Here is a 27,373-nt window from a genome sequence, read left to right as displayed (position 1 = left end):
AAGTGAAACGTGAAGCATTTTTTAATTTTCATGCTGTCAACATTTTCACCAAATAAAGTATAAAAAAAAAAACCAATGAACAGTGAGGGTTCTATTTATTCTTAAAGTAAACCCATGGCCAGACACAAATTATGAAACAACTCTTCATATTGAATAGTAGGAAGTAGAAATCTGCGGTCATCATTTCTAGCCCACCCCTCCTGACAATATTTGTCCATCACTGGTATTTACAGCCACAAATTACCAATATTGATACATGAGAAGCAAGAGAAGGAGCGCTATAGCTTGTGACCACATGTATATTTTGTTGTGCCACAATCTGCTCCCTAAATCAACCAACAAGGGCTAGCAATGCACATACAGTAAAATATTGCTTGCTTTAATTCTTATAAATGGTGAGAATTGAGCATGCTCACAAAATTTTAACAAGGTACAAAAAAATCTGTGTAATAAACATTATCACCGCCTAATCCTACATGGCCTGATTCTTTCCTAAATATCATAAGCAATGCTTTAAGAAAGCACACTTCTAGAACTATAGCCTCAGTAGCACTTATATTAACAGACCGGGAGAATGTAGGATCTGGTATCAGTACAAACTTATGGGTGTATAAATTGGACCATATATGGCCACTAACTCTAGCTCTAAACTTATTTCTACCTCTGACCCTACTTTAAAACTAACCCTAAACCTATCTCTAGAGAAATCCCTTGATCTAATTTAGGTCCTAACTCAAAATCCTTAATTTACCTCAGCCTATACCTTCCTAACCCCAGCATTTACTCATCCCACAAATTAGGAAAATAAAGCAATAGCTGTTTTTTTATAGTAGCAAGAGCCATCAGACTGATATCTGCATACTCCCCTGTTATCAAGGCTGTCTGGAGAAAGCCATAACATCTCCATAACATCTCCTACTCCATCAGCGTAGTGAATAGGACCATTGTGTGAAACAGAATCAATGTTACACTCCAGAATATCTATTTGTATATTTTCAGAGAAAATACAGTTAAAGCCCAGTTTAAATCTAATATTAAATGTTAATTAATTACCTGGCACAGCAATGGTCCACTCTTCACATTTGAATGGTTTACTTGGCTGTGATGGTGTTCCAACTCCAGCCAAATTGCAAGCAGCAACCTGATATTGGTACAGTACGTTTTCTTTCAGATTCAATATCTGTAAAACATTAAATAATAGAATAGTAAAATGGGCTTTATCTCATTTGATTAAATATCATTTAACATTGCTAAAACATTTAATCATTTAACGTTTGTAGAGAAAATACTATTTTTTTAAAAAATCGAATGTAATGAACTGAACTTAGTCTAGAATTCCATTGTACTGACTGCAATATATAGATAAGTGAGCATGTTAGGCTTTGGGAATTCTACAGCAATTAGCCCTAACTAGTTTTAAGTTCTATATCCACTTTTTCCTTTAGATTTTTCTTTCTTTTTTTGTTGTTCGTATGCAAACTTCTTGCAGTTTCACTGCCTCCAGCAGTTATATGGACAATGTATTGCATTTGTGTCTATGTTTTTGAGTTATTAGGTTATTGTTATGCTGCCACCCTGAACCCCAAACCCCCCCCATGTATGAATTACAAATCCTTCCCTTTGCATGATGCAATTTCCTCCCTTCTCATTGTCAGTTCCTGCTATTACTTCTGCAATACACAAACCTAAGTGAAGAAGGTGATATTTCTTTTGACCTTTACCATCATCCACTGCCATTTGTGGTGAGTTCAGCTATTTGATGAAGATTGTCTACAGTAACTGTCTTGGCTTGAATCCATCCAGGCATAGAAATCTTAGGAAAGCATAATGCTAGGTACACACAAGAAGTTCTTTTTCGTTCAGCTCAGTGGGCTGAACAAAAAAAAACAGACAGGTCGCTGTACTAACTAAGCGATATTAGTGCGGTGATCTGCCCGCTGAGCTATTGTGTTCTGAAAAGGGGACTGCCCTTCCCCGCACCTGCCAAAACACTAATCGGCGCTCACAGCCATTGGTTGCCAGCACTGATTAGATGCTGGTTTTCCAGCATGCTTATTCAACAGAAGCCGATCGTCGAATGTTCAACCGGCCAAAAAACAGATGATATTTGGCTCGTGTGTACCAGCCTTTAGTCACTATTATAACAATTTGAGTCAGAATACCTGTTAATTTTTTTTTTGCACCAAAATGCTTTATAGAAGTTTTTTATTTTACCTTTAAATTTATTTATTTCAAATACTTATATAGTGCTGTCAATTTTACACAGTGCTTTACATATTTATTGTACATTCACATCACTCCCTAACCCTCAAGGGGCGTACAATCAAAGGTCCCTAACTTACATTCATACATACTAGGGCCAATTTGGACAGGAATCAATTCACCTACCAGCATGTCTTTGGAGTGTGGGAGGAAACTGGAGTACCCAGAGGAAACCCACGCAGGCACAGGAGAACATGCAAACTCCAGGCAGGTGGTGCCGTGGTTGGGGTTTGAACCAACGACCCTAGTACTCCCAGGCGGAAGTGCAAACCATTTAGCCACTGTGCTGCCTGAAATTTATAGTTAACCTGAAATTAGTTTTTATTCACTTCCTTATACCCTTCGCTTTTTTTTTTTTAATGTACTTTTTCACATTTTTTGCTTATTCCTTTTTGTAGTGCTGAATTAAAAAGCTCAGGAAGAGGAGGTAGGGATGCACTTTAACACATATAGGACACATAGGACATATTTTCTTTCAGGACAAATGTAAGTAATTGGGGAGTTATTTTCTAAGTTGTCCTGCAGGTAGCTTTCAAAATTCATATATTCTGCAATTCAGCTGTATGTTTCAACACTTCATCTTCTAGAATGATGAATGGTAGTTCAGTCAAAGTGACCTATAGTGTATATGACTTTTGTATGTTTTACAGAATGTGCCTCACCCAAAGTACCCTCTCATTGGAAAATATAATTACTAATATAATGTTATAAAAACATGCATCAAATGCATAAATAAATAAAATATAACTGCACATTTTTAAATGGGGACTTTATAAAGTGGTTGTAAAGGCTCAAGGTTTTTTTACCTTCCTGCATTCTATGCAAGAAGGTAAAAAACCATCTGTGTGCAGCAGCCCACCCCCCCTCCCAATACTTACCTGAGCCCCATCGCGATCCAGTGATGTGCACAAGATCCTAGGCTCTCCGGGGACTATTCCTCCCTATTGGATGAGACAGCAACAGGAGCCATTGGCTCCCACTGGTTTCAATCACAGTAAGCAAGCCAATGAGGGGAGAGAGGGGGTGGGGTCGAGCCACAATCTGTGTCTGAAAGGACACACAGAGCAGTGGCTCAGGAGTGAGCTTGCTTGGGTACCTACATAGCAAGCTGATTGCTCTGGGGGCACTTGGCAGGAAGGAGGGGTCAGGAGCACTGGCGGGAACCCAAGAAGAGGAGGATCGGGGCTGCTACAAGTAAAACCACTGCACAGAGCAGGTAAGTATAGCATGTCATTATTTAATTAAAAAAATGCCTTTAATATCACTTTAGGGTGTATTTTAAAGTTTAATGCTTAGATTCCTCTGTGACATGGAATACCAATCCATTTCTTCAGATAACATATAAAAAAAAAGGATTAGAAAGGCTACTAAATTACAATTTTTTTTTATCAGACCCCCTGGCAGGGAGGTTTGGTAAAAAAGTGGACTTTAACAATTGGTTGGCATCTCAAATTGTAGATCAAGTATTTTATACAGGTATATTTATCAGAGGTCTTTTTATAAAACCAGCAAAACATAAGCATATGTAGGGAACTAAAACATTTCTACATTTCATTAATTATTGAATTCAATAGGTTATAAACACACAGTCTTAGAATTATAATTGACTCTTTATTCTTACCCTGTAGGCTCTGTCGCTGATGGCCTTAACATTGGCTTCATGCCACTGTCCTGGAACACCATCCACAACCTCTCTGAAATTCACGTAGTAGCCTTTAATGTCCACGCCACCACTAATCTTGGGCTGCTTCCATCCGATAACCATGGAGTCACGAACACTCTCCAAAACAGTGATGTCGTAAGGTGCGGAGGGGGGTGCTGTTTTTTACATGAACATTAGTCAAGCAGTATTGGTTTATTTTCTGGAGAAGTAGTATCACATAAATAATGCACATTACCATTAGAAACAAGTGTAAAATATATTAATGTGAAATGAAGCAGTGTCAGGGAATTCCATGTGCAGTCTGTGATATTGCAAGTGAGGGAACAAGAATTGTGTAAGCAGAGGTCTATCAGTGCAAATGCTAAGGAGCAATGATTTTAATGGTTTACATTCCAGTGCTGACTAATCAGTATATTTATTGCATATAGCTAGAAATTCTATTTGCTGACTGATATTTAGCCAACTTCTATGTTTTTTTCTTAAATGGGTGCAAGCTCCCCTTTGACAGTTGTCCCTAGGGTGCAGATGATAGAAATCCTATTCCATTTTACTATTTTTGATTAGCGATAATGCCTAAATTGTACATGAGCAAACAGTAGGCTTTTTTTAGTTTTTCAAGTTAAGAATATTGCATGCATGCAAACTTGCAAATCATTGGTAGCCTAATGTATATGTTATGTTATCAATATATAATCTTGAAGAATCTAATCCAAGTAAATATATAACTCACAGGAAAGTCTTTCTAGGAACTACTCTCATACTTCTTCAGGAGCTAGGCATGTTGTGACTTTGCCACCCAGCTTCTCTACCTTGGCCAATAAGAGAACGCCTTGCATTGCAATTGTTCTGTGAATGGCAGCAGTGATGACTGAATGACCCACTGTGGTTACTATGCAGAAGTTAGCTGCTAAGCACTGGACCTGGAAGACTGCTGCTATCAATGAAGTAGCAGCAACTGCTAATACAGTGATTTGTAGCTTCCATAGGGATTGGTCGGGTATGATATATGCATGCTTACATTGGTCCAAGGTGGACCAATGTAATTATGCAATTAAATTCATACCTAAACTGGTTACACAGTTTTGTAGGTATGCATGCATGCATGACCTATTTTTAACTTGCAACTTCAGAGAGTTTTTAAAAGAGAGTTTTCAATAAAAAAAGAAAGAAAATTCAGTTCTGGTTTCAGATGACGTTTTTCTCTGAATTGTAAATAAGCAGTGTTGTTCTACCAAAGAACATTTTTGGGAAATATAAAACATGCTCTTTAAATAAAAATGTGAAAGGCACCATTCAAATAAGGCTGGCCATAGAGTATGCAATTTTTTTCCTTCAACCACAGGTTTTATAAAAAGAAAATTGCTGGATTCCTGCATCAACACAGTCACTGCTGATGGGGAAATCCCTCCTGCAGAACTATTTCATTCTGACAGCAGGAATTTCCCCACTGTCAGAATACAATGATCACTACTGGCGGCTATAGCCACCAGCAGTGATACATAAAAAACATGACAGGTGGGTTGTACTAAAGTTGATCAACAGATCGACATCAGTACAACTAGCCTGCCCATAGATGGATCAAAATGCAGTCGGTTGCTGAACCAGCCAAATTTTGTTTCGTCTTGTATATAGATATTTTGCAGTTAGTTTCAGTAGAGAGTAATATTAGCATAATACAGGGGTGTATTAGCCCTTCGCAGCTGGGAGTATTGCCAGCTACACAATAAAGGTATAAAAGTTTTATATTGTAGAAGAAAGACTATTTTATACCCTGTCCACCTACCCTAACTGACTGGGGTTGATCTACTAAAGGCGAATAGGCTGCAAGAGAATTTGCCCCATTTCACCTTTGTGAAAATGGTGAAGTTTCGCTTGCAAAGAATACCCTCTCACATTCAAGGAAAATTTTTAAAACACAGCATTTTTGCTTGCATGTGATTGGATGATGGAGGCCAGCAGAACTTCACTTCATTCACTATGTTCTGCAGCAAACTTGCAAAGTGAACAGCCTTTTTGCCTTCAGTAAACCAACCCCATTGAGTCTTAAATGATTAAACGAAGCTAAAATTTCACCAGACCCGAATTGTTCTTTATTATAAATTAAAAAAAACAAAACATCTTTTAGATGATTTTGCTACTAATGTGTATTTTGTTATTGGTATAAATAGTCAAACTAATAAAAATAAAAATAATTAAGTAATCTTTTAACATTAGTTGAACTGTTCTCTGATGAAGGTCTGGGCCTGTCTATAGACATTAATAAATCATATACAGTTGTGTCCAAAATTATTCAACCCCCAATGCTGTAAAGGGGTTTAGGGACTATAGTGTACATTTGGAATTGTATTCAGAATCAAATCCTACAAGGACGTTGTAACTACCCAAATGCAACTAAAATGACATCAATTGTTTATGTAATACAGTAGTAAATGGTTCTTATGTGGTTTCTTCATTGCCACAATTATTCAACCCCTTAAAGACTACCACTCTGAAGAACAGAGGTTCATACAGGTGCTTTCCATCAGGTATTGAAAACACCTGTGGATGTCACCGAGCAGCAATCAAGCATAATAAGCACCAATTAGGCAGCTTTAAAATGACTGTGATACTCAGCTCCTTCTAGACATTTACTGGTGTGGTTACAAACATGGTGAAGGCAAGAGAATGGTCCAGGAAGACAAGAGAAGAGGTGATTTCTCTTCACAGGAAGGGCAATGGCTATAAGAAGATTGCAAAGATGTTAAACATACCAAGAGACACCTTAGGAAGCATCATTCGCAAATTCAAGGCAAAGGGCACTGTTGAAACGCTACCTGGTCGTGGCAGAAAGAAGATGCTGACTTCGACTGCTGTGCGCTACCTGAAGCGTAGAGTGGAGAGAAGTCCCCGTGTGACTGCTGAGGAACTGAGAAAAGATTTGTCAGATGTGGGTACAGAAGTTTCAGCCCAGACAATAAGACGCACACTGCGTAATGAAGGCCTCCGTGCCAGAACTCCCAGGCGTACCCCCTTGCTGTCTCCAAAGAATAAGAAGAGTCGACTGCAGTATGCCAAAAGCCATGTGGACAAACCACAAAAGTTGTGGGATAGTGTTCTGTGGACTGATGAAACAAAATTAGAACTGTTTGGGCCCATGGATCAACGCTATGTTTGGAGGAGGAAGAACAAGGCCTATGATGAAAAGAACACCTTGCCTACTGTGAAGCATGGTGGAGGGTCAATCATGCTTTGGGGCTGTTTTGCTTCTGCAGGTACAGGGAAGCTTCAGCGTGTGCAAGGTACCATGAATTCTCTTCAGTACCAGGAGATATTGGATGGAAACGTGATGCAGTCCGTCACACACCTGAGGCTTGGGAGACGTTGGACCTTTCAACAGGACAATGATCCCAAGCATACCTCCAAGTCCACTAGAGCATGGTTGCAGAGGAAAGGCTGGAACATTTTGGAGTGGCCATCGCAGTCACCAGACTTAAATCCGATTGAGAACCTCTGGTGGGACTTAAAGAAAGCAGTTGCAGTGCGCAAGCCTAAGAATGTGACTGAACTGGAGGCCTTTGCCCATGAAGAATGGGCGAAGATACCCGTAGATCGCTGCAAGACACTTGTGTCAAGCTATGCTTCACGTTTAAAAGCTGTTATAACTGTAAAAGGATGCTGTACTAAGTACTAAGATTGAATGTCACTTGGGGGTTGAATAAAACTGATAATGCTGTGAGCACAGAAAAGACATTTGTGGTTATTTCATTATAACTGTTATGTTATATTTGTCTGACCTACAAGTGCCTCTTTAATGTAAATGTAAGCAAGATGACTGAATGATCAAAAGCAATGTCAAACTGGCCAAAACACTCAATTTCAGTGGGGGTTGAATAATTTTGGACACAACTGTATCATACATGAGTGCATATTGATCTTGTTAATTTTAGCAAAATGTATTTGTCCATTATCAATGGTGTTTCCATGAGAAGAGCAATGTGTTCTATTAAGTTAAACTGTGACCAGTTTATATTTACATTTACCAGCTGAGATTTCAATTGGGCTCTTTAAATACTATTCATTGTACCATAGTTTACCCACATTCAGGCTCCCCTGTTCTAGTCATGGGTGGTGCGGAATACATTTATTGTGTTCTGTTGTGTTCATAGGAGATTGTAGTGTGCTTGCTACACTAAAATTCTTTGCATTGGAATTTGTGGGATTGTAATATGCCCATCTTTTACTCATTGCACCAGAGGTTAATCCTGTGAGAAATAACTGACTACTTACCTGATCCAAAGAGATGTCTGGTTATTCATTATCTGTCATAATGTGACTTGTTATACAGTATATGATAAAACAGCAAGCACATGTGTGGTGACTGATAATGTGGCAATTTCATATCAGGCAATGCTGTAATCTGGTATATTTGGTATTTATATAGTGTGACAGCATGATTTGGATTCAGAAGACAGTACAGTAAGTTAACACTATGGTAAGGCTGAAGGGTTGTTATGTTTTGTAAATATGTATAGGTAGAGATGCTTTCTGGTTATTAGAATGAATATAAAAGCATGAATGTATTCTAAAGTGTTTTATAACAGTGTAATGAATAACCAGTGTAAGTCTGGCTGCACTTTCTCTGAACAGTGCTTTTTACTTACCAGATCCTTGCAATGAAGAACATGCAAAGAGTGAGTGCCAATCAGGTAAGCAGTACCCAGGAGACCCATCAAAGACTTCCCTACTTACCTTTACCTCCCTCCCACTTCCCACATCATTTGTCAGAGTGCAGTATCTTGTAAATAATTTCTTCTAGCTATACATGGAAAGACCTATCATTCAGTGTGCCATACAATTTGATACATCCCCATTCTGAAACAAACACATTGCACCTCACAGCAGCTGTAATTATTTCCTTTGTATGTCAATCATTTAAATAAATTAATACATTTAAAAAAAAAGTTTTTGTTTTTTTAATTTTTTTTGAATGCTAAACACAGATGGTTGCTTTGTATTTAATTATTGCAAGCATTAACAATAGAATTGTTTTAGCATATTGGAAGCCTAGAGAATAACGACATTGAAACTGGAACCTTCTCTTGGGGTATCTTGTGCCTTTTTTACATAAAAAATGAAATTGACAAATTAGATGCAGAGTCAGGTCAAGAATGAGGTATATGCATAGATTTTCCAATGGTCCAAATTTTTAAAATTCCCCTTGTTTTTTTTAATCTATATATACTACTGACTGTTCCTTAATTTTCTCATGCATTATACTATATGTGTTCACCATGAGATATGCTCAAATTTACAGCACACTGGGTAAAAGATGAATCCATGTACAGTGATTTGAGATTAATCAGGTACCAGTCATTCAGTCTGTGGGTATCAAAACCCCTGCTGATCCCAGAATGGCTAGGTTAGGATTATTTGGCTGATTGTTCCTTAACCCAATATAAGGCCTCCATTGGGGATGTCTGGTCTCTCTGTGCACTCTCTCCTCCATAGACATTAACATGCTTGGCTGATGTGTGCTGTGGCATTTAGACAACTGAAAACTTGAAAAGTTTCTAAATAAGTATTTTAAGTTTGAAACAGTGTGGTACCAACAACTGTGTTTTTCAACCTTTATTTTATTTGTCATTAGTTAAGTACAAAGTTAACACATTGTGCTTTACACTTCAATACAAAGTTAAGAAATGCATGCATACTTGCAAACCATATTTTTTGGAAATTTTCATTCACAATGTTTAACATCACACATGTGCTCTAAAACTTCAAACAGGCACAAAGTGAAACATAATATACTAGTTAGTATAAAGTCATCTCATTATAAAATATAGGTTTGACATGCAACAATATTTAATTCATGAAGATGTAATATAAGATTTCATATTTTTATCCAATGATCTGTTAAATGTGTAGGTTTTTAGGAACCCATACGTTTATGTATAATTTATTCCTTTATTATGAGACAAGGCTTCATATAAACGCAATGCTATGCTTAGGGATGCTTGGGGGTATACATGGCAGATTTATTGAGACGTCAAACAGGCCTGTTTTTGAGGTTCCTAAATCACAAAGGGGCTGTTTTGAATTTCCGGAGACTGTTTCCTACTTCTACATCTGAAATTTATGTGAAGTATGTTAAAATTATCTTTGGAGGATGTGGTTTTCCTTTGTAAGTCAGAGAGCAATGTGCTGAAATGCAGTAGTCTATAACAGCCATAGATGATTTTCAATGCTTTAAACTGAAAATGACTTCTGACTTGTGGAATCTAACCTACAGGTATATGCTATAGGTAGATGAACAGTCTTGATATTTTCTATGTATTAAACGTGAACCACTGTACTGTGACCTTGCAGCACCGAGGACAACAATTCAAGACTTTCTAGATTCTCACGTTCACTAGTTAATTAGCTTCTGCCTACAATGGTTCATAGATTGTAACGTTAGGGTAGGGTCATAGATTGTAATATCCACTGGAGACAGAGAATTATATCAATGGTAAAAATATACTCTGTAAAGCAGCATGCAGTGCATTGGTTGAAAATAAACAAATTTGCTCTCAATTCTCTCTTAATACTGTACTGTATGCCTACTTTTCTGAGCTGTTCCTGGATGGATTACATCTTACTAAGAGCAAGATAATGGAAATGCCACAATCTTGTCTCCAGCTCTGCTAAAATCTGGATGCAAGGTAAACATTTTTTTCAGCTTCTGGTCACACTGTAACCTTCAAGTGAGCCCTTCCATGGTCCACAATGCTGCATAAAATGCTCACATCTTCCTCTCATTGCTTACAACTATCAGGATTTGGATGATAAGGTTAGAGGATATATTTTTTAAAATACTGTATATTAGCAGCACTGTCCTCCACTGGAACAAAGCACCATGCCAGGAAGCAGAATTGGGGAATATTCTACTGTAGCAGGAGTGTAGTATTGAGAAGTTCAGTCTTATAGCCCATATCTTATAAAATAAAAAGAATTTATGTTCCAGTTGTTTAAACCTTAGTTTTCTTTCCAGGGCTACTGCCATTTTCTTCAGTCAAAAAAAGCAAAGCAAATAAGTTATACATTTAAGAAAAGGTACAACATGCAGGTCCAGCACCCATGTAAATTTACTAGAAGGTAGAAGGAGGCCTAAAAAAGGATTTATGATTCCCAAAATGTTACTTATAATTACCTTTGGTAGAGACATTTAATAAAATGGCCCCATAAAACCAAGGACAGGATAAAGAGCTGAGACCACTGTCCAAGTAAGAGAACAAAAGTTGAAATTGTTGAACTTGAAATTACAAAATGTACTTTTCAGACGTTCAAGACAATGCACAAGCGTGAATAAGCTAAAAAAAATCTGAACTAGCCCACTATTTTACATTCCCATGCTGAAGCAATTCCATTGCCAGTTCCATCTATTAAGGTGACTTCTGGCATTCACGTTTTCTGTATTTATTTATATATATACTGGCAGACTCTGCTGTGCTTTACAGAATGCATACAACCATATCCATGAGTTCCTGCCCTAGAGAATTAACATATCTATTGCTGTCATTCAGAGATACACATTAGTACAACTTTAAGTGGAAGCTATCCACAAAAACATACTGGAGAACATTATGCCAGTGTCCCTTTTAGGATATCAACCTAGGACCTTAGCATAGGAAGGCATCTATAGCAATGATTTCTGATGTACAAAATATCCACATTTCTGTATAAGGTAAGGTATAGGGAAACTAAGCAATTAAAAAAAACACATTTAATTGTGACGCCATTGGAATACCAGTAAAGGCCCAGTGTACAGGTCAACTCTGTTCTAACCTTCAGTGTTCATGCTGCAAAAGCTATCTTTTGTTAGTGACATCCCATACTAGTGTTGTTAGCCTTGTTGGTTCGGACTAGCATAAAACCCTATTATTAAAACTAAGGGTTACGTCTCAAAAGTGTTAATACATTTTTGCTGAATAATTATTGCTCAGATTGCTGTTTATGATTACATTTATTTCCATTATTTTTTACATTTTTGTTACATCCTTCATGAATTTATTTCATGCTTAGATGGTGCCAGTAGACTCGTGAGTTTATTTCTGTTACAATTAGAGTGATGGATGACATCAGATGGAGGAAGAATGATAAGCAGTTGTTTCCTGCACTGCTAATGACTGGCTGCTCATGGTACACGCAGTCAGTTTTCATAAGTTCTTGTTGTCACACTTACTTTGCTGCTCTGGTTCTCCATTTTGTGATGATTGTGTGGGAGCCAAGGACTCACTACTGGCACTTATATTACTTACTCCTGAAGGTCCAGGTATATCACATGTACTGGCTGAGGTGTTTTGGGGTTTAGCGCTACAATCTGGCAATGCAGCTGTGGTGGGGGAATGCTGTGTGGACTCATGCCTGACTACCCGGCATGCAGGGGAGTCTGTTAGTCCATCAGCAATAGCACTCAGATCAGGGCACGCACCATGTGGCAATCCTCCCCCTACAGCATCCAGAAGATAACAAAGAAATTGTTAATTTTATTGTACTTTCAATTGTTCATAATAGAGACAGTGAGCAATGGAGGCATGAGTAATTGTGTTAAAAGTTCCTCCATTTGCGCAGTGTCTAGAACAAACCAATAAACAACACAATTAAACATGCACATATTTCGCTGACAGCAAAGAAGAGAAATATGTTGAAGTTATGGAAGGATCACATGAATGCAGGCATTATTAGAAGAACGTTCTTATCAGAATAGCACAGGCTGAAAATTAATTTACTAGCACTATGAGTGATCATTATGGCCTTGTATTCGTGCTGCATTAAATTTGCATACACCTTTCTATCACCAGTTATTAAACTGTAAAGTACATGTACAAATTCCAAAAAATATTGAATATATTTAGGGCAATTATGCTATTTACCCAAGCTATATCTGCATTACATTCACTATATCTCCCAGCCTACCTAGTAAATACTAACTATCCCTATCCCTGCATGGACACATAAGGGACAAAATTAGCACATGTGGCAATAAAGAGATAAGAGATGGTAGGATTTCACTTAAAGACTGTATTACACATGATCAATCTAAGCATGCTCTACATGCTTGTCATTACTACTGTGGAATCTGCACTGCTATAAGGCATTTGGCCAGGGTTCAGTGACAAAGCTAGTTATATGGAGGTTGGCTCCAGTGAAAATATTAGACAGGGTTCCCATGTAGTGGCCCTAATCCCACGTTTCTGACTACCCCTAAGCATTAATTAGCACATCATGGCAAGCACATTTTAGCAGGCAAATGGTCTTACAGAGCTACACAGGAAAGTTACCTAGCTTGGTTTAGAATACAGGAAGAGATCACAGAACACATGACCAAGTGTAGGGGACAAACATCTCTACATTTTGTACCTGCACAGGCAACTATCCTTTGACTGGCAACTTTGCCCCCCTGGAACAGCTACAACTGCTGCAACTGTTACTCTAATCAAATGCTGAAAGCATGAAAAACCATCCTATGTGAGCTACAAGTCACTCACATTGCAGCTTACACAGGGTTATGGATTCTTCCTATGTAACATTGCTGGCTCTTGGTGATTAGCTGAGATTTATCACACAGAGTGAGCCACAAGATTATCCATGGCAGGAAGTATCAGGTATTTTCTTTGCTCCCAGAAGCTGAATGGAGCAAACAGGAATGAAGGAAAGGAGATTGTGTGCGTGGACAATGCAAAGGATTGTTTTAAAGTGAACCTTTCCAACATTTTAAAGTTATGTTCAAGAGTAGGTAGCATAGGGTGCTATTGACTATGATGGTCAAAAAGCCTAATGTTTGTGTGCCCCTGATCCTGGTCTACATTGTTACTGAAGGCTCAACTTCCCTGATTTTGGAAGAAAGCCCAGTCTACCTACCCTCCCCCCCCTCCATTTCATTATCCAATGACAAAGAACCTATTAGCTTCTAAGACATTCTAATTTGACATGGACAATGGAGAAAGTGTGTAGCCTTTAGTAATAAAGCCAATGAAGACCTGGGGAAGAAAATAGCATCCAAGAGGTGATGGGACTTTAATATGTGTTCATACAAAGTAGTGAGAGGACAAAAACATTCAAGGAGCTCACTGACTTAGGCTAGGCTGCTCATAACAGACAGGGCTGCCCTCCTTTTGGTGAACAGCATGTTACCAGAAAAAAAAATGCACCAATGGAAGAAGCGTCAAACCAAGAGATAAATGAGTCCAAAATTAATTTATTGGTTTACATTAAAAAAACAGCCAACATGCTTTAGGGGCCATAAAAACTTCCCCTTCATCAGGGCTACAACAAAACATAATATAATATAAATGTAAATGTGATTGATATTGTGATTCATATTGATACCTGATCCTGACATAACACTGGTGAGTTGATAACTTTCTGGGCCCTCTGCCTCCGCTGACTGTTAGCAACTACTTCTATACCCAGTTCTCTCTATAGATTACAGAATACCTCCTGCTATGTTATGGAGAAGAGAAGGTGGGGGTGCTATCAGAATACAATAATTTTTAACCTATTAAAATAGGCATTTAATAATTGGAAAAAGTTATAAATGTGCGTTCACTGAAGATACAGTGTACCGTATGTTCTTTTTATATACGTTTTCAATGCAGCACATAATACAAAAGAAATAAATGAACATGATAACAAACATGTTCATATGGATCTGTCTCATGCACTATAGTAAGAAATGTTAAGAGCATGCAACTACGTCCTTCTGCTTACAGAGAAGATTATGGATAAGTAGAAATACAAGATGGTTAGCAGTGTAAAAACGGAACCATAAGCCTGGATTACCATCAACATGGATACCATAAGATGAAGAGATGGTGTCCTGCCATTGTGGGTAATGTAGAATACAAGGAAAGGTGGTGGAATGTGTACAGAGGTAACATCAAAGATTAACAATGACTGGATTGTGATGGAGGATTATAAAATAACAGGTGGGAAATCAGTATCTGAAATGGTGATGTTGGTAATACTGCAAAGCAATAGCAGTGTAGCAATGATTCATTAAAAAAATAATTATTGTAATGAGAAAAGTAAATAGAAACTTAAGAGATGAAAAACACTTTAGGAAATAATTGTCATGAAGTGACTTACCAATGGCAGCTTTGACTTCTATTGCCTCAGAATCAGAGGAGTAGTCACTGAGTCCTGCTGCATTCACAGCCCGGACACGTAAAATGTAATTTTCACCAGTGAGAAGGCCATGGCAAATAAATCTGTGCATAATAACAAATAACATGCTCATTTTAATCATACAATTATATATAGCATTACAGGGAATTTGTTGTGTTGTTAATGTAAAAACTAAAAATTTTAATTATTATTATTATACAGTGTTTATATAGCGCCAAAAAGTTTGCTCAGCGCTGTACAATATAGTGAGGGACAGTACATGAGACAATACAGTAACAAAACAATATACGAGAGGTTTGAGGGCCCTGCTTTTTCGAGCTTACAATCTAGGAGGGAGGGGATAGTGGTACAGGAGGAAGTGGCTGTGGGGGATGGAGTGGTAGGAGGAGTGGAGGAGATCGGCTGTTAGGTGAGGGCGGGGTAGGCTTCCCTGAAGAGATGGGTTTTCAGGGTGCGCTTAAAGGTGAGGAGGGTAGGTGACAGTCTGATGGATTGGGGTAGTGAGTTTCAGAGGATGGGGGAAGCCGTGGAGAAGTCCTGCAGTCGGGCGTGGGAGGAGGAGACCAGGGAGCTAGAAAGTAGGAGATCTTGTAAGGAGCGAAGAGTAGGGGTTGGGTGGTATTTGAGTACCAGGTCAGTGAGGTAGTTTGGGGCAGCATTATGAATGGCTTTGTACGTCAATGTTAGTAGTTTGAATTTAATGCGTTGGGCAATCGGAAGCCAATGGAGGAAATGACAGAGGGGGGTGGCAGATGCGGAGCGGTTGGTAAGGTGGATGAGTCTGGCCGCTGAGTTCAGGATATACTGAAGCGGGGAGAGTCTGTGATGAGGTAAACCGGTGAGGGGGGAGTTGCAGTAGTCGAGTCGTGAGATAATAAGGGAGTGAATGAGTTGTTTAGTAGTGTCTGGGGTTAGGAACGTACGTATTTTGGAGATGTTGCGGAAGTGGAGCCTGCATGAGTTTGCCAGCGATTGGACATGGGGTTGGAAGAACAGATTGGAGTCTAGAGTGACACCTAGGACTTTGGCTTGCGGGGTGGGACTGATGGTGGCGTTGTTGGTTGTGATGGAGAGGGTGGGGGGCGCGGGCTGGGGGGAAAATAAATGTTTTTGTATTTCTTTTTAATTACACACATATTAAAGTGATTATGTCAGGTTATAAAAAATTAAAGATACAAGTGTCCAGCAATATAACGGTTTGTTATTCACATCTCTGCATGTCCTACCTTTCCTCCATTTCAGTGCTGCAGTCTCCATCAGTGTCCTCAGCATTCAACACTTCCAGTAGTGTTGGGTGCCTATGTCCCCCTGCTGTGCCCTGTAGTTTCTTCCTCTGCCCCCTATGTCACTGCTGAGTCCTGTAATGATGTAGGAGATGTAGGACAGAACCCACAGTGTGGGGAACACAGGCGTCCAACAATCCCGAAAGTGGTGACTGCTAAATAAACTGACAAAGGCTGCAGTGCTGGAGTGATCCTAAGGTAGGAGAAATGGGCCATTGAAGGGGGCAGAATAATACTTCTTATATTACAGGACTAGAATGCGGGAGTAAAGATCCCAGGTGACTCACAATTGTTCTCCAGCTATAGCGTATAATTAAAGAAACTGTATCCATCTGTATGAGATCGTGCATGCATTAGAGAGAGGGCTGTAATGGGGAGCCCACAATTCCAATACCATGGTGACATTTGCCATATAAGCTGGTGTTTCTTTAATTATACACTATAGTTGGAGAACGATTGTGAGTCACTTACCCCTCAGGATTTTTACCCCTGCATTCTAGGTGATCGCTTTGCATTCCACAGTGGAACACATCATGTGATGGTGGAACTAGGTTCCTAACCCTCTTTGTGTTTTTCTTATAAAATTTTTCAATAAATAATATTTCATCATAAATCTTCGCCAAAATTTATTCCGTTATCTTTTTAGTAAAAAAAAACAACCCAAATTAGTTTATAACCAAAAATTAGAATTTTTAAATATTTATTTTTACATTTTTGTTTTGTTATTATTATTTATGGGTTTTTTTTTTTACATACTGTCACCTTAGCAGTGCAGTGTCACCATGGTGACACTGTACTACTTGTGGGTTTTTTTTTTTACACCCATAAAGGCTGTAAAAGCAATCATTTCTCCTTCTCTCTGGCTGCATTCTTGCAGCCATTGAGAACTACTGTGTGAGCTGTGATTGGTCACATGGTACAAGGCTGTTGTGAATAGCCTTGTACCATGTGACCTCTGTGATCATTCACAGATTTCACACGTAGTAAGCAATGATGTCAGAAGTGACATCTTGCTTACTACTCTGCATGTGATCACTGATTGGCCAATTAGTGATCACATGATCGGGACCTTGCAGAGAGGATCGGTGTTCCACTATGTCCGGAGGACACAGAAGGCACCGGATCACTGTGCTGCGCGCTCCCAGGGAGCGCGCACAACCAGGGGGCAGGGAGGCCGTTTATAAACGGCCACCCGACCCTGCACTGCCACAGTCTGGCCGTTTATATACAACAGCCGGACAGGAGGTGGTTAGGTAAACACAGTGCCCTCATGTCACAAAATAGTGCAAGTGAACAATAAGGTGTGAAAGCTGATTACAAATTATTCTGATTATTGTCTTTCATTATTTGAGAGAGTACAGCATATTAAGCATTTGCACTGCTTAAAAAAATAAAGGAACACTTTGAAAACACATCATATCTCAATGGGGAAAAATATCATGCTGGATATCTACTGTATACTGATATGCACTACATAATGTGTTAGGAATGTAAGGATGCCCCATCGTTTGATGGAAATGAAAATTATCAACCTACAGAGGACTGAATTCAAAGACACCCCCTGAAAATCAAAGTGAAAAAATGATGCAGCAGGCTAGTCCATTTTGCTGAAATGTCATTGCAGCAACTCAAAATGGTACTCAGTAGTTTGTATGGCCCCCACATGCTTGTATGCATGCCTGACAACATTCGAGCATGCTCCTAATGAGACGACGGATGGTGTCCTGCGGTATTTCCTCCCAGATCTTGACCAGGGCATCACTAAGCTCCTGGGCAGTCTGAGGTGCAAATTGGCAATGTCAGATGGACCGAAACATGATATCCCAGAGGTGTTCTATTGTATTTAAGTCAGGTGAGCGTGGGGGCCATTCAATGGTATAAATTCCTTCATCCTCCAGGAACTACCTGCGTACTCTCGCCAAGTGAGGCTGGGCATTTTCGTGCACCAGGAGGAACCCAGGACCCACTGCACCTACGCAGGGTCTGACAATGGGTCCAAGGATTTAATCCCGATACCTAATGGCAGTCAGGGTGCCATAGTCTAACCTGTAGAGGTCTGTGTGTCCCTCCATGGATATGCCTCCCCAGACCATCACTGACCCACCATCAAAACGGTCATGCTGAACGATGTTACAGGCAGCATAACCTTCTCCACGGCTTCTCCAGACCCTTTCACATCTGTCGCATGTGCTCAGGGTGAACCTGCTCTCATCTGTGAAAATCACAGGGTGCCAATGGCGGACCTGCCAATTCTGGTGTTCAATACCAATCAAGCTCTATGGTGCCGGGCAGTGAGCACAAGGCCCACTATAGGACGTCGGGCCCTCAGGCCACCCTCATGAAGTCTGTTTCTGATTGTTTCGTGAGAGACATTCGCACCAGTGGCCTGATGGAGGTAATTTTTAGGGCTCTGGCAGTGCTCATCCTGTTCCTCTTGCACAAAGGAGCAGATACTGGTCCTGCTGATGGGTTAAGGACCTTCTACAGCCCTGTCCAGCTCTCCTAGAGTAACTGCCTGTCTCCTGGAATCTCCTCCATGCTCTTGAGACTGTGCTGGGAGACACAGCAAACCTTCTGGCAATGGCACATATTGATGTGCCATCCTGGAGGAGTTGGACTGCCTGTGCAAAGTCTGTAGGGTCCAGGTATCCCTTCAAGCTACGAGTAGTGACACTGACTCTAGCCAAATGCAAAACTACTGAAAAACAGTCAGAAAAGGTGAGTAGGGAAAAAAACATCAGTGGCCTCCACCTGTAAAACTATTGTTGCCCATCTAGTGCACCTGTTGTTAATTTCTTTAACACCTAAGCAGTTGAAACTGAATAACAACCCCCGCTGCTACTTAACTGACCAGATCAATATCCCAGGAGGTTAACTTAATGTTATACTTTGATTAAAAAGTGTTCCTTTAATTTTTTGAGTAGTGTATTTCTATGCTATGTACACCACTAACCATTGCCCTATGAAATACTGTATTGGATATTGACCCAACTGATCCAGTAAACTATATCCAGTATATCCAATCCTTGTTTTAAAAATAAACATTTAATGACAAAGAAATCCCAAAGCACTAAGGGTTCTCTAGAAAAAAAATCACAACAGTAGTTATTTCCTTTCAGGGTGACCCCATCTGATCGAGCCATCTCATAAAGGATGGGACATGGCTCACTTGTGTATTTAAATTTGAACTTGTAATTTGTAATCTGAGCTCTGTAAGCAAGATTTTTGCAACACAGAAGGTGAAAGGCAAAAATGTGAAAGGAAGCTGAGAGCTATACCTGCTTGCCTAAACCGAGAATACAATATTTACCTGTCTAAAACAATGAGGTACAGGTACAGTGAAATCATTGTGTGCCATTACTATAGGAAGGGGTGTACTTGAACAGTGCCCCCCTCCCCCTTTAAGCTTGAAATTACATGTACTGCATGCCATACACTGTTTGAATTGTGTTTTCAATCCTTGGAGTAGCGGTATGACCTGCAAATATGACCAGTCAAAGTCTAGCAGTAACAATATTGTATTATCTTACCTAGTGCCTTTCACTGGGTTGTTGTTGCATGGTTCCCAAATGCCTGATCCTGTGATACTGGCCTCAATGTAGTATCCCACCAACTCTCTGGAATCCTTAGATTCTGTCCATGTAACAACCACAGAAGTGTCTGTATTTCTTGTGGGTACAATATTGCTGGGAGCCTTAGGAATATCTAGAAAATGAATACATCAGTGAAAGATCCAAAAGACATATACAAAAATATTGGCACCCCTGCATTTCTGTTAGATAATGCAGCACGTTGTCTAGAAAATTGTTGCAATTACAAATGTTTAGGCATTCTCATGTTTATCTCTTTTGTTTGTGTTGGTATGACACAAAAAGTGGAGAAACAAAAAGCCAAATCTAACACATTCCACGCAAAACTGCAAAAATGGACTCAACAAAATTATTTCCATCCTCAATTTAATATTTAGTAGCACACCCCTTGGAAAAAATAACTGAAATCAATCCCTCCCTTTATCCATCAATGAGTTTCTTACACCTCCCTACTGGAATTTTGGACCACTCTTCTTTCGTCATCTGCTCCAGGTCTCTCAGATTGGAAGGATTCATTTTCCCAACTGCTTTGAGATCTCTCCACAGGTGCTCTATGGGACTGAGATCTGGACTCATTACTGGCCAGTACAGTACTCTCCAGCATTTTGTCTTAAACCATTTCTGGGTGCTTTAGCTTACTATCCTGCTGTAAGACCCATGACCTCTGACGGAGACCCAACTTTCTGACACTGGGCCCTACATTGCACCCCAGAATTCTTTGGTAGTCTTCAGATATCAGAATGCCATGTACACGGTCACAAAACATCCAGTGCCTAAAGCAGCAAAGCAACCCCAAAACATCAGTGAACCTCCACCACTGTAGGGACTGTATTATTTTCTTCATTCCTTTTGTTGCAAGACTCCTGCTTCTTAGGTGGAAGCAGTAGGGCAGCTGTGCTGCCGCCCAATTGCTTCCACAGCCCCCGATAATGCACCCGCCCCCGCACATGCAATACTCCATGTATTCCGGGCTCTGTTTGCCCATCTGTGAGCCAGGGGCAGAAATGGCAAGTGCACACGTCTGCTCTCCTCCTTTCTTGCTGTGAGCCAGAAAACAACATATATGACGTCGCTTCCGGGTCACCGCTGTCACTTTCCCAGGCTAGAATAGCCAAGAAGAGATGTATTGCAATGCGATCTGCATAGCAATACATCAGGGTGAGCACAGAGAACCTGTCACCTAAAAATCATCTTTTGGGTCTCCTATGGGATGAAAAAAAAAAGTTAAGTAAAAAAAAATGTTTTTTTGCAAAAAAATAATGTTACACCCAAGCACATACCATCCTCCCCCTCAGCCTTTTCAGCTGTTCGTGTTGTTTGGTTAGCCCCACCCACTGTCCCATTTTTTATTGGTTCCTTGGCCTGGTGCACGGCCTATAAATTCTCATTCTTCCCCTTGGGCGGACCAGCTTGATAAAGGAGGCGGAGCCTCTGAAACACATTGCGGCCTGCCCATCTGTCACTCATTGGTGCCTGTCATACCTGTGTCTGTTGGCGGTAGTATTGGGTAGACATGCTGCTGGCATCCATCCATGAGCGGATCCCCGTCTGTGCCTCACAGCCGATCACAGTCCACACCCAGGAGTGGACTCCTGTCTGAGGTCTCACAGTGGGTGTCCATCCATCCTCACAGGAGAGAGCTGTATTTGCACGCCATCTCGATCTATTGAGCTGTTCACAGGTTGCTCCGGTGTAAGTGTGCTACATTAAAGTATTGTTGTTTTTATCACACATTCATCTGCTCTTTTCTTTTGCATATCAACATGGACGCTGGAGTGAGAGCAATAATTCTAGCAAAAAGCCTCCTCCATAACTAAATTGATGACCTGTAGGGGCTTTTGAAGTGTAGCCTATAGAAAATATAGGGTACTGAAGTTTTTTGCCATTTCACAGGTGCACGCAAATTTAAGGCTTGACATGTTGGGTATCTATTTACTTGGCACAACCTCGTCTTTTATAGTTTACCAAACATTAGGATAATTTATTGCATTTGTTTGCTCTAAAATTCACTAGTGTGTTTCTTACTGAAATTTTGCGTTGTCTAGACCTTTGCTGTAATATCGTGTGACATAAAAAATTGGAACTACCACTATTTTATTCTCTTGGGTATCTGCTTTCAGAAAATATATCATGTTTGGGGGTTTTGTGCAATCTTCAGGCCTAAAATCATTTTTTAAACGTGTGCCAAGAAATGCAAAAACGGCTCTGGCAGCGAAAGGGTTAAAGAACTAATTTCTATTTCTGAAAACAGTAGCATGATGGGCTTTACCAAAAAGCTGTAAATATGTTTCATCTGTCCACACCACATTCTCCCAAAACAATTTTGGCTTTCTCAGGTAGGTTTCAACAAACACCAGACTGGCTTTTTTCTCTTTCTGTGTCAGCAGTGGGGTCCTCCTGGGTCTCCTACCATAGCGTCTCTTTTCATGCAGATGGTGGTGTATACTGTGAGCTGACACAGCTATACCCTGTGCCTGAAGGTCAGCTTGAATTTGTCTTGAAATTGATTTTTAGCCATCATTCAAACAATCCTTCATTGCATTCTTTATCATTTTTTCTCTTTCATCCAAGTCCAGGGAGATTAGCTACAGTGCTAAGGGCTCTAAACCTCTTGACAATGTTGTGCACAGTGGACGCATGACCACTAAGACCTCTGGAGATGGACTTGTAACCTTGAGATTGTCCATGATGTTCCACAATCTTTGTTCTCAAATCCTCAGACAATTCTTTGCTGCTCTTTCTCTTCTCCATGCTCCATGTGGCACACAGAGACACACAACAAAAAGGTTGAGTCAATTTTCACTACTTAAACTAGTTGCCAGTGTGATTTCTATAATTTGATACAGGTGAGTTTAATTACAAATTACAGGAGCATTACAGCAGTTTTGCATGCAATGTGTCAGATTTGGCTTTTTGTGTCATACCAACACCAACAGAAAAAATAAACATGAGAATGCCTAAACATTTGTAATTGCAACAATTTTCTGGGCGAAGTGGTCCATTATCTGACAGAAATACAGGGTTGCCAATATTTTTGGCCATGACTGTAGGTCAAGTGTTTACTTATTCTTTCTTGCTAATACAAGGCAAGAATGACAAATTGTCATTGTAAAATAATGCTCTTGCACAAAATAATTCCATATTCAAACCTAGTGATAAAAACACTTACCAAGTTTGTCGCCTACAACAGTAGCCTCAGTAGCCTCTGAGGGTTCTCCAACTCCGGCAGAGTTGCAAGATCGCACTCTGAAGCTGTAAGACTTTCCCTCAGCCAGATCAAACAGAGCAAACCTTGGAGACTTGACTGGGATCTCGGTATTGACTCTCTGCCAATTCTCTGTGCCAGCCACACTCTGCAAAGCAATTAATAATTAAAATGGCTGTAATTTATTGAAAGCGTTTAACTTATTACTGTGTAAACGTATCTCTGTATAACATAGAAACAGGATTTTTTTAGAAAATGAGGGAAAGGGGCATTATGTTTTCTTTTTTAATAGTAAACTGGAAAGAAGCATTGTTTCATAAACTGTAGTTACAAGGAGGTACTGTTTATGTGAGAAGGTATAATTTGTCTAAACCCCAATTCAAAAATGATTAAAAAAGGAAAATTAGGTGAACAGAAACATGTTAGCACATTTTAAGGACAGAAGAGAGGAAAACATTTATAAACAATGGATCAAATGAAAAGGAATTCTTCCTTCAACTGCAACCCAATTTCCTTAAAGTCCACTTTTTACAAAAAATATTCAATGCACATTTATTTGCAGGAAAACAAAATTGTGCATTTATTACTTTTTTTGCAAATCAGCCTGCAAAGCACTGCAAGCGTGATCAGTGGTTCGCGGGCTCCTGCAGACTCTGGACTTTCAGTTAGACTATGTCAGTGGACTATGAATGTGGTGATCACCGCTCTCATGTTTCATTGAAAACTACAAGTCTGTCTGCTGTGGTGGCAGATTGGACTGGTAGTTCATTCATTGATCTCTATGAGTGAATGAAGCCTGAACAGCCATGCAAATGCCAACAGTGACTGTGCCCGAAGGAGAAAAGAAGCAGGTGTAACATATAACAGAGTCCAAAAGGTGGTGTTAACCTTATTTTCTTATCTTTGCAAAGAATGACAACATTTTATAATGTGCTGCTTGAAACAGCTCCAATGTACAATGTACACTGCTCAAAAAAATTAAAGGATCGCTTTTTAATCAGAGTATAGCATCAAGTCAGTTAACCTCCTGGGATATTGATCTGGTCAGTTAAGTAGCAGAGGTGGTTGTTAATCAGTTTCAGCTGCTTTGGTGTTAATGAAAATAACAACAGGTGCACTAGATGGGCAACAATGAGACGACCCCTAAAACAGGAATGGTTTTACAGGTGGAGGCAACTGACATTTTTTTCCCTTCTCATCTTTTCTGACTTTTTTTTCACTAGTTTTGCATTTGGCTAGGGTCAGTGTCACTACTGGTAGCATGAGGCAACACCTGAACCCAACAGAGGTTGCACAGGCAGTCCAACTCCTCAAGGATGGAACATCAATACGTGCCATTGCCAGAAAGTTTGCTGTGTCTCCCAGCATGATTACAATAGCATGGAGGAGATTTCAGGAGACAAGCACTTACTCTAGGAGAGCTGGACAGGGCTGTAGAAGGTCCTTAACCCATCAGCAGGACCAGTATATGCTCCTTTGTGCAAAGAGGAACAGGATGAGTACTGCCAGAGCAAGACCGTTTTGGTGGTGGGTCAGTGATGGTCTGGGGAGGCATATCCCTGGAGGGATGCACAGACCTCTACAGGCTTGACAATAGCACCCTGACTGCCATTAGGTATCGGGATGAAATCCTTGGACCCATTGTCAGACCTGCCCGAAATCCAATAGAACACCTCTGGGATATCATGTTTCGGTCCATCCAATGTCGCCAGGCTGCACCTTAGACTGTGCAGGAGCTTAGTGATGCCCTGGTCAAGATCTGGGAGGAAATACCCCAGGAGACCATCCATCGTCTCATTAGGAGCATGCCCCGACATTGTCAGGCATGCATACAAGCACGTGGGGGCCATACAAACTACTGAGTACCATTTTGGGTTGCTGCAATGAAATGTCAGCAAAATGGACTAGCCTACTGCATCATTTTTTCACTTTGGTTTTCAGGGTGTCTTTGATATCAGTCTGTAGGTTGATAATTTTCATTTTCATCAAACGATGGGGCATCTTTACATTCCTAACACATTACCCAGTCCATATCAGTATCGATATCTAGCATGATATTTTTTCCCATTGAGATCTGATGTGTTTTCAAAGTGTTCCTTTAATTTTTTTGAGCAGTTGATTTTTCTACATTTTTATTAAACTGCAACATGTTAAACAAACAAACTCTAGATTGTAATACTATTTGTACCAATGGGATATCACCTTTTCCACATAATACATAACACCTTCATGACCGCGTAGACCAGGTGGCTTCCAGCTGAGCACCACATAGTTTTTAGTGGCCTCTGTCACAGTGAGATCAGATGGTTGTCCAGGAATAACCCCCTCTGCAGATGACAGACACAGAGCAGTCACTCATAAATGAATGAAAAATTAGTAACTATGTTGATAGCACTCTTTCCTACCAGTGCTGAATTCTTGGGTTCTATTTCTAGCAGTGATGCTAGCTGCATGAAGCTACATTGTTCCTTTACTAAAGGAAATAAAACAATGTAAATATAATACAAAGCAAGAGGAAATGATTCATAGATTGGTGTCCAAATGTGTAATGCTTGACAGCTTTTATCCACTTTTATGACTTTTTAAAGGAAATGTCTAATGGTTTTGTTCATGTATTCTTTTATTTATTATGGTCAGGTATGTAAACTAAAATACTGCAAAGCCTTTCAGCCATTCAGTGGATCTTCAATCTCCTTTTCATATATTTTCCCATTTCTCCCTACCTCTAGTTGCAAAAAAAAAAAGAATTCCAGCTGTTTACAGAGCTCAATAGCACATAATGAAATTTACACATACTACTTAATGGGTCAGTGACTCAGTCAGATGGCTCTTTCTGAAGTTTCATTGAGACAAGATCTGAAGGCAGGAAGCTTTTTCCGTGCTGTCTCTTTATGAAATAGGTTGTATGTATGTGACTAGCTTACATGCAAATAGTGGTTAGGTCTAGTATTTCCTGGATATCAAGTATCGAACAAGTAATTAAACATCATTGAACTTTGTTTTTTTGCAAGAACATAAATTGCAGGCTGCTAGAAAGAATTTCATTGGTTCTAAAGTCTCACCTATATTTACCTTAATGTGTTCCCTGCATTATGGTAAGAAACATTAATGTCAACCTAGGCAAATCCACTTACATGAGATACATTGCTACCACTGACTAGAACAGCATCTGTGTGTGCAGTGTTAGCAGACCACATTTGTGAGCTGCCTCCAAGGTAGCGAATGCCCCTCTGGAATATCACTTCCAGTTGTCAGCATTATATGAAAATCAAAATTCTCACCTGTAGGTTCTTCCTCAGTCACAATGATCTGTCCGGTCCATGGAGCAGAAGGACGACCTAGGATATAAGCGTAATTTTATCTAGTGAAACAAGGTTAACTGAAGATTGACCCTAGCCAATATAAAACAAACCTTTCTAAGACCTAACCATACTGTATGTGCATGATGTCTTCAGGCAGCAGAAGATTTCATTGGATATACTATACTTGATTGTGGTGTTATTTCAGTTGGATGAATACTATCAGAGAGAGGAACGTAAGCTTGCAAAGCCAGGTAATAGAACAGTTGTGGTTCATGCATTGCCACCAAGGGAATAATGCAATGCAAATGAAGCTCACAACACAAGTTACAATTTGGCTTTAAAATCTACTTTAACCACTTCCTTACCATGCTATAGCCAAATGAAAGCTACAGCATGGTCATCCAGTTCTTAGAGGGTGTCATATCACGTCCTCCCAGAACGGGCTTCCAGCTCGCTCCCAGCGGCGCACACCCGGCGCTGTCTGTGATCATTGTGTTCTTTGGACATAGCTGATCACATGAAATGGTGAAGGGCCAATCACAGCGGCCTTTTACCATGTGATCAACTGTTTCCAATCACAGCTGAGCACCATGTAAATGTACTTGCTGGTTATCAGCAGTACTTTCCTCACACTTTCACAGCGTGAGGAAAGTACTGCCGATAACCGGCAACTGTCAAAGGAACCATCTGTACTGATAATTTAAATCAGGGCACTGATTATCAGTGCCCTGCTTATCAGTGAAGCCCCAAAAGTGCCCAACAGTGCTGCACAGCAGTGTTAGCCATCAGTGTCCAACACTGCTGCACATCACTTCACAACAGGGCTGCCCAGCAGTGCTGCCAATCTGTGCCCATCAGTCAGTGTCTCCAATTAGTGGCACTAGTCAGAGCTGCCAGTTATTGTCCATCAGTGCTTCCTATCA

General features: G+C 40.0%; 1 protein-coding gene across 2 annotated transcripts in view; it reads right to left on the bottom strand.

Annotated features, from left to right (window-relative positions):
• The window catches only part of MYOM1 (myomesin 1), a 127,563-nt gene that overhangs the window by 34,463 nt on the left and 65,727 nt on the right, over window positions 1-27,373 (bottom strand). For both annotated transcript variants that reach the window (XM_089678160.1, XM_089678168.1), the window contains 7 exons: window positions 26,430-26,486; window positions 25,351-25,475; window positions 23,113-23,296; window positions 19,884-20,058; window positions 15,032-15,153; window positions 3,884-4,080; window positions 1,054-1,180 (listed from right to left, as the gene is read on the bottom strand). In XM_089678160.1, the coding sequence (XP_089534286.1) occupies window positions 1,054-1,180; window positions 3,884-4,080; window positions 15,032-15,153; window positions 19,884-20,058; window positions 23,113-23,296; window positions 25,351-25,475; window positions 26,430-26,486 (987 nt within the window). The remainder of the gene's footprint in view (window positions 1-1,053; window positions 1,181-3,883; window positions 4,081-15,031; window positions 15,154-19,883; window positions 20,059-23,112; window positions 23,297-25,350; window positions 25,476-26,429; window positions 26,487-27,373) is intronic.

The sequence above is a fragment of the Staurois parvus genome, unplaced genomic scaffold (genome assembly GCF_062004578.1).
Source record: "Staurois parvus isolate SC_StPar_1 unplaced genomic scaffold, SC_StPar_1.0 ptg000015l, whole genome shotgun sequence".
NCBI classification, from domain to species: Eukaryota; Metazoa; Chordata; class Amphibia; order Anura; family Ranidae; genus Staurois; species Staurois parvus.
Note: the sequence above shows the minus strand (reverse complement) of the source record. Positions and strands in the feature narration are given on the sequence as shown.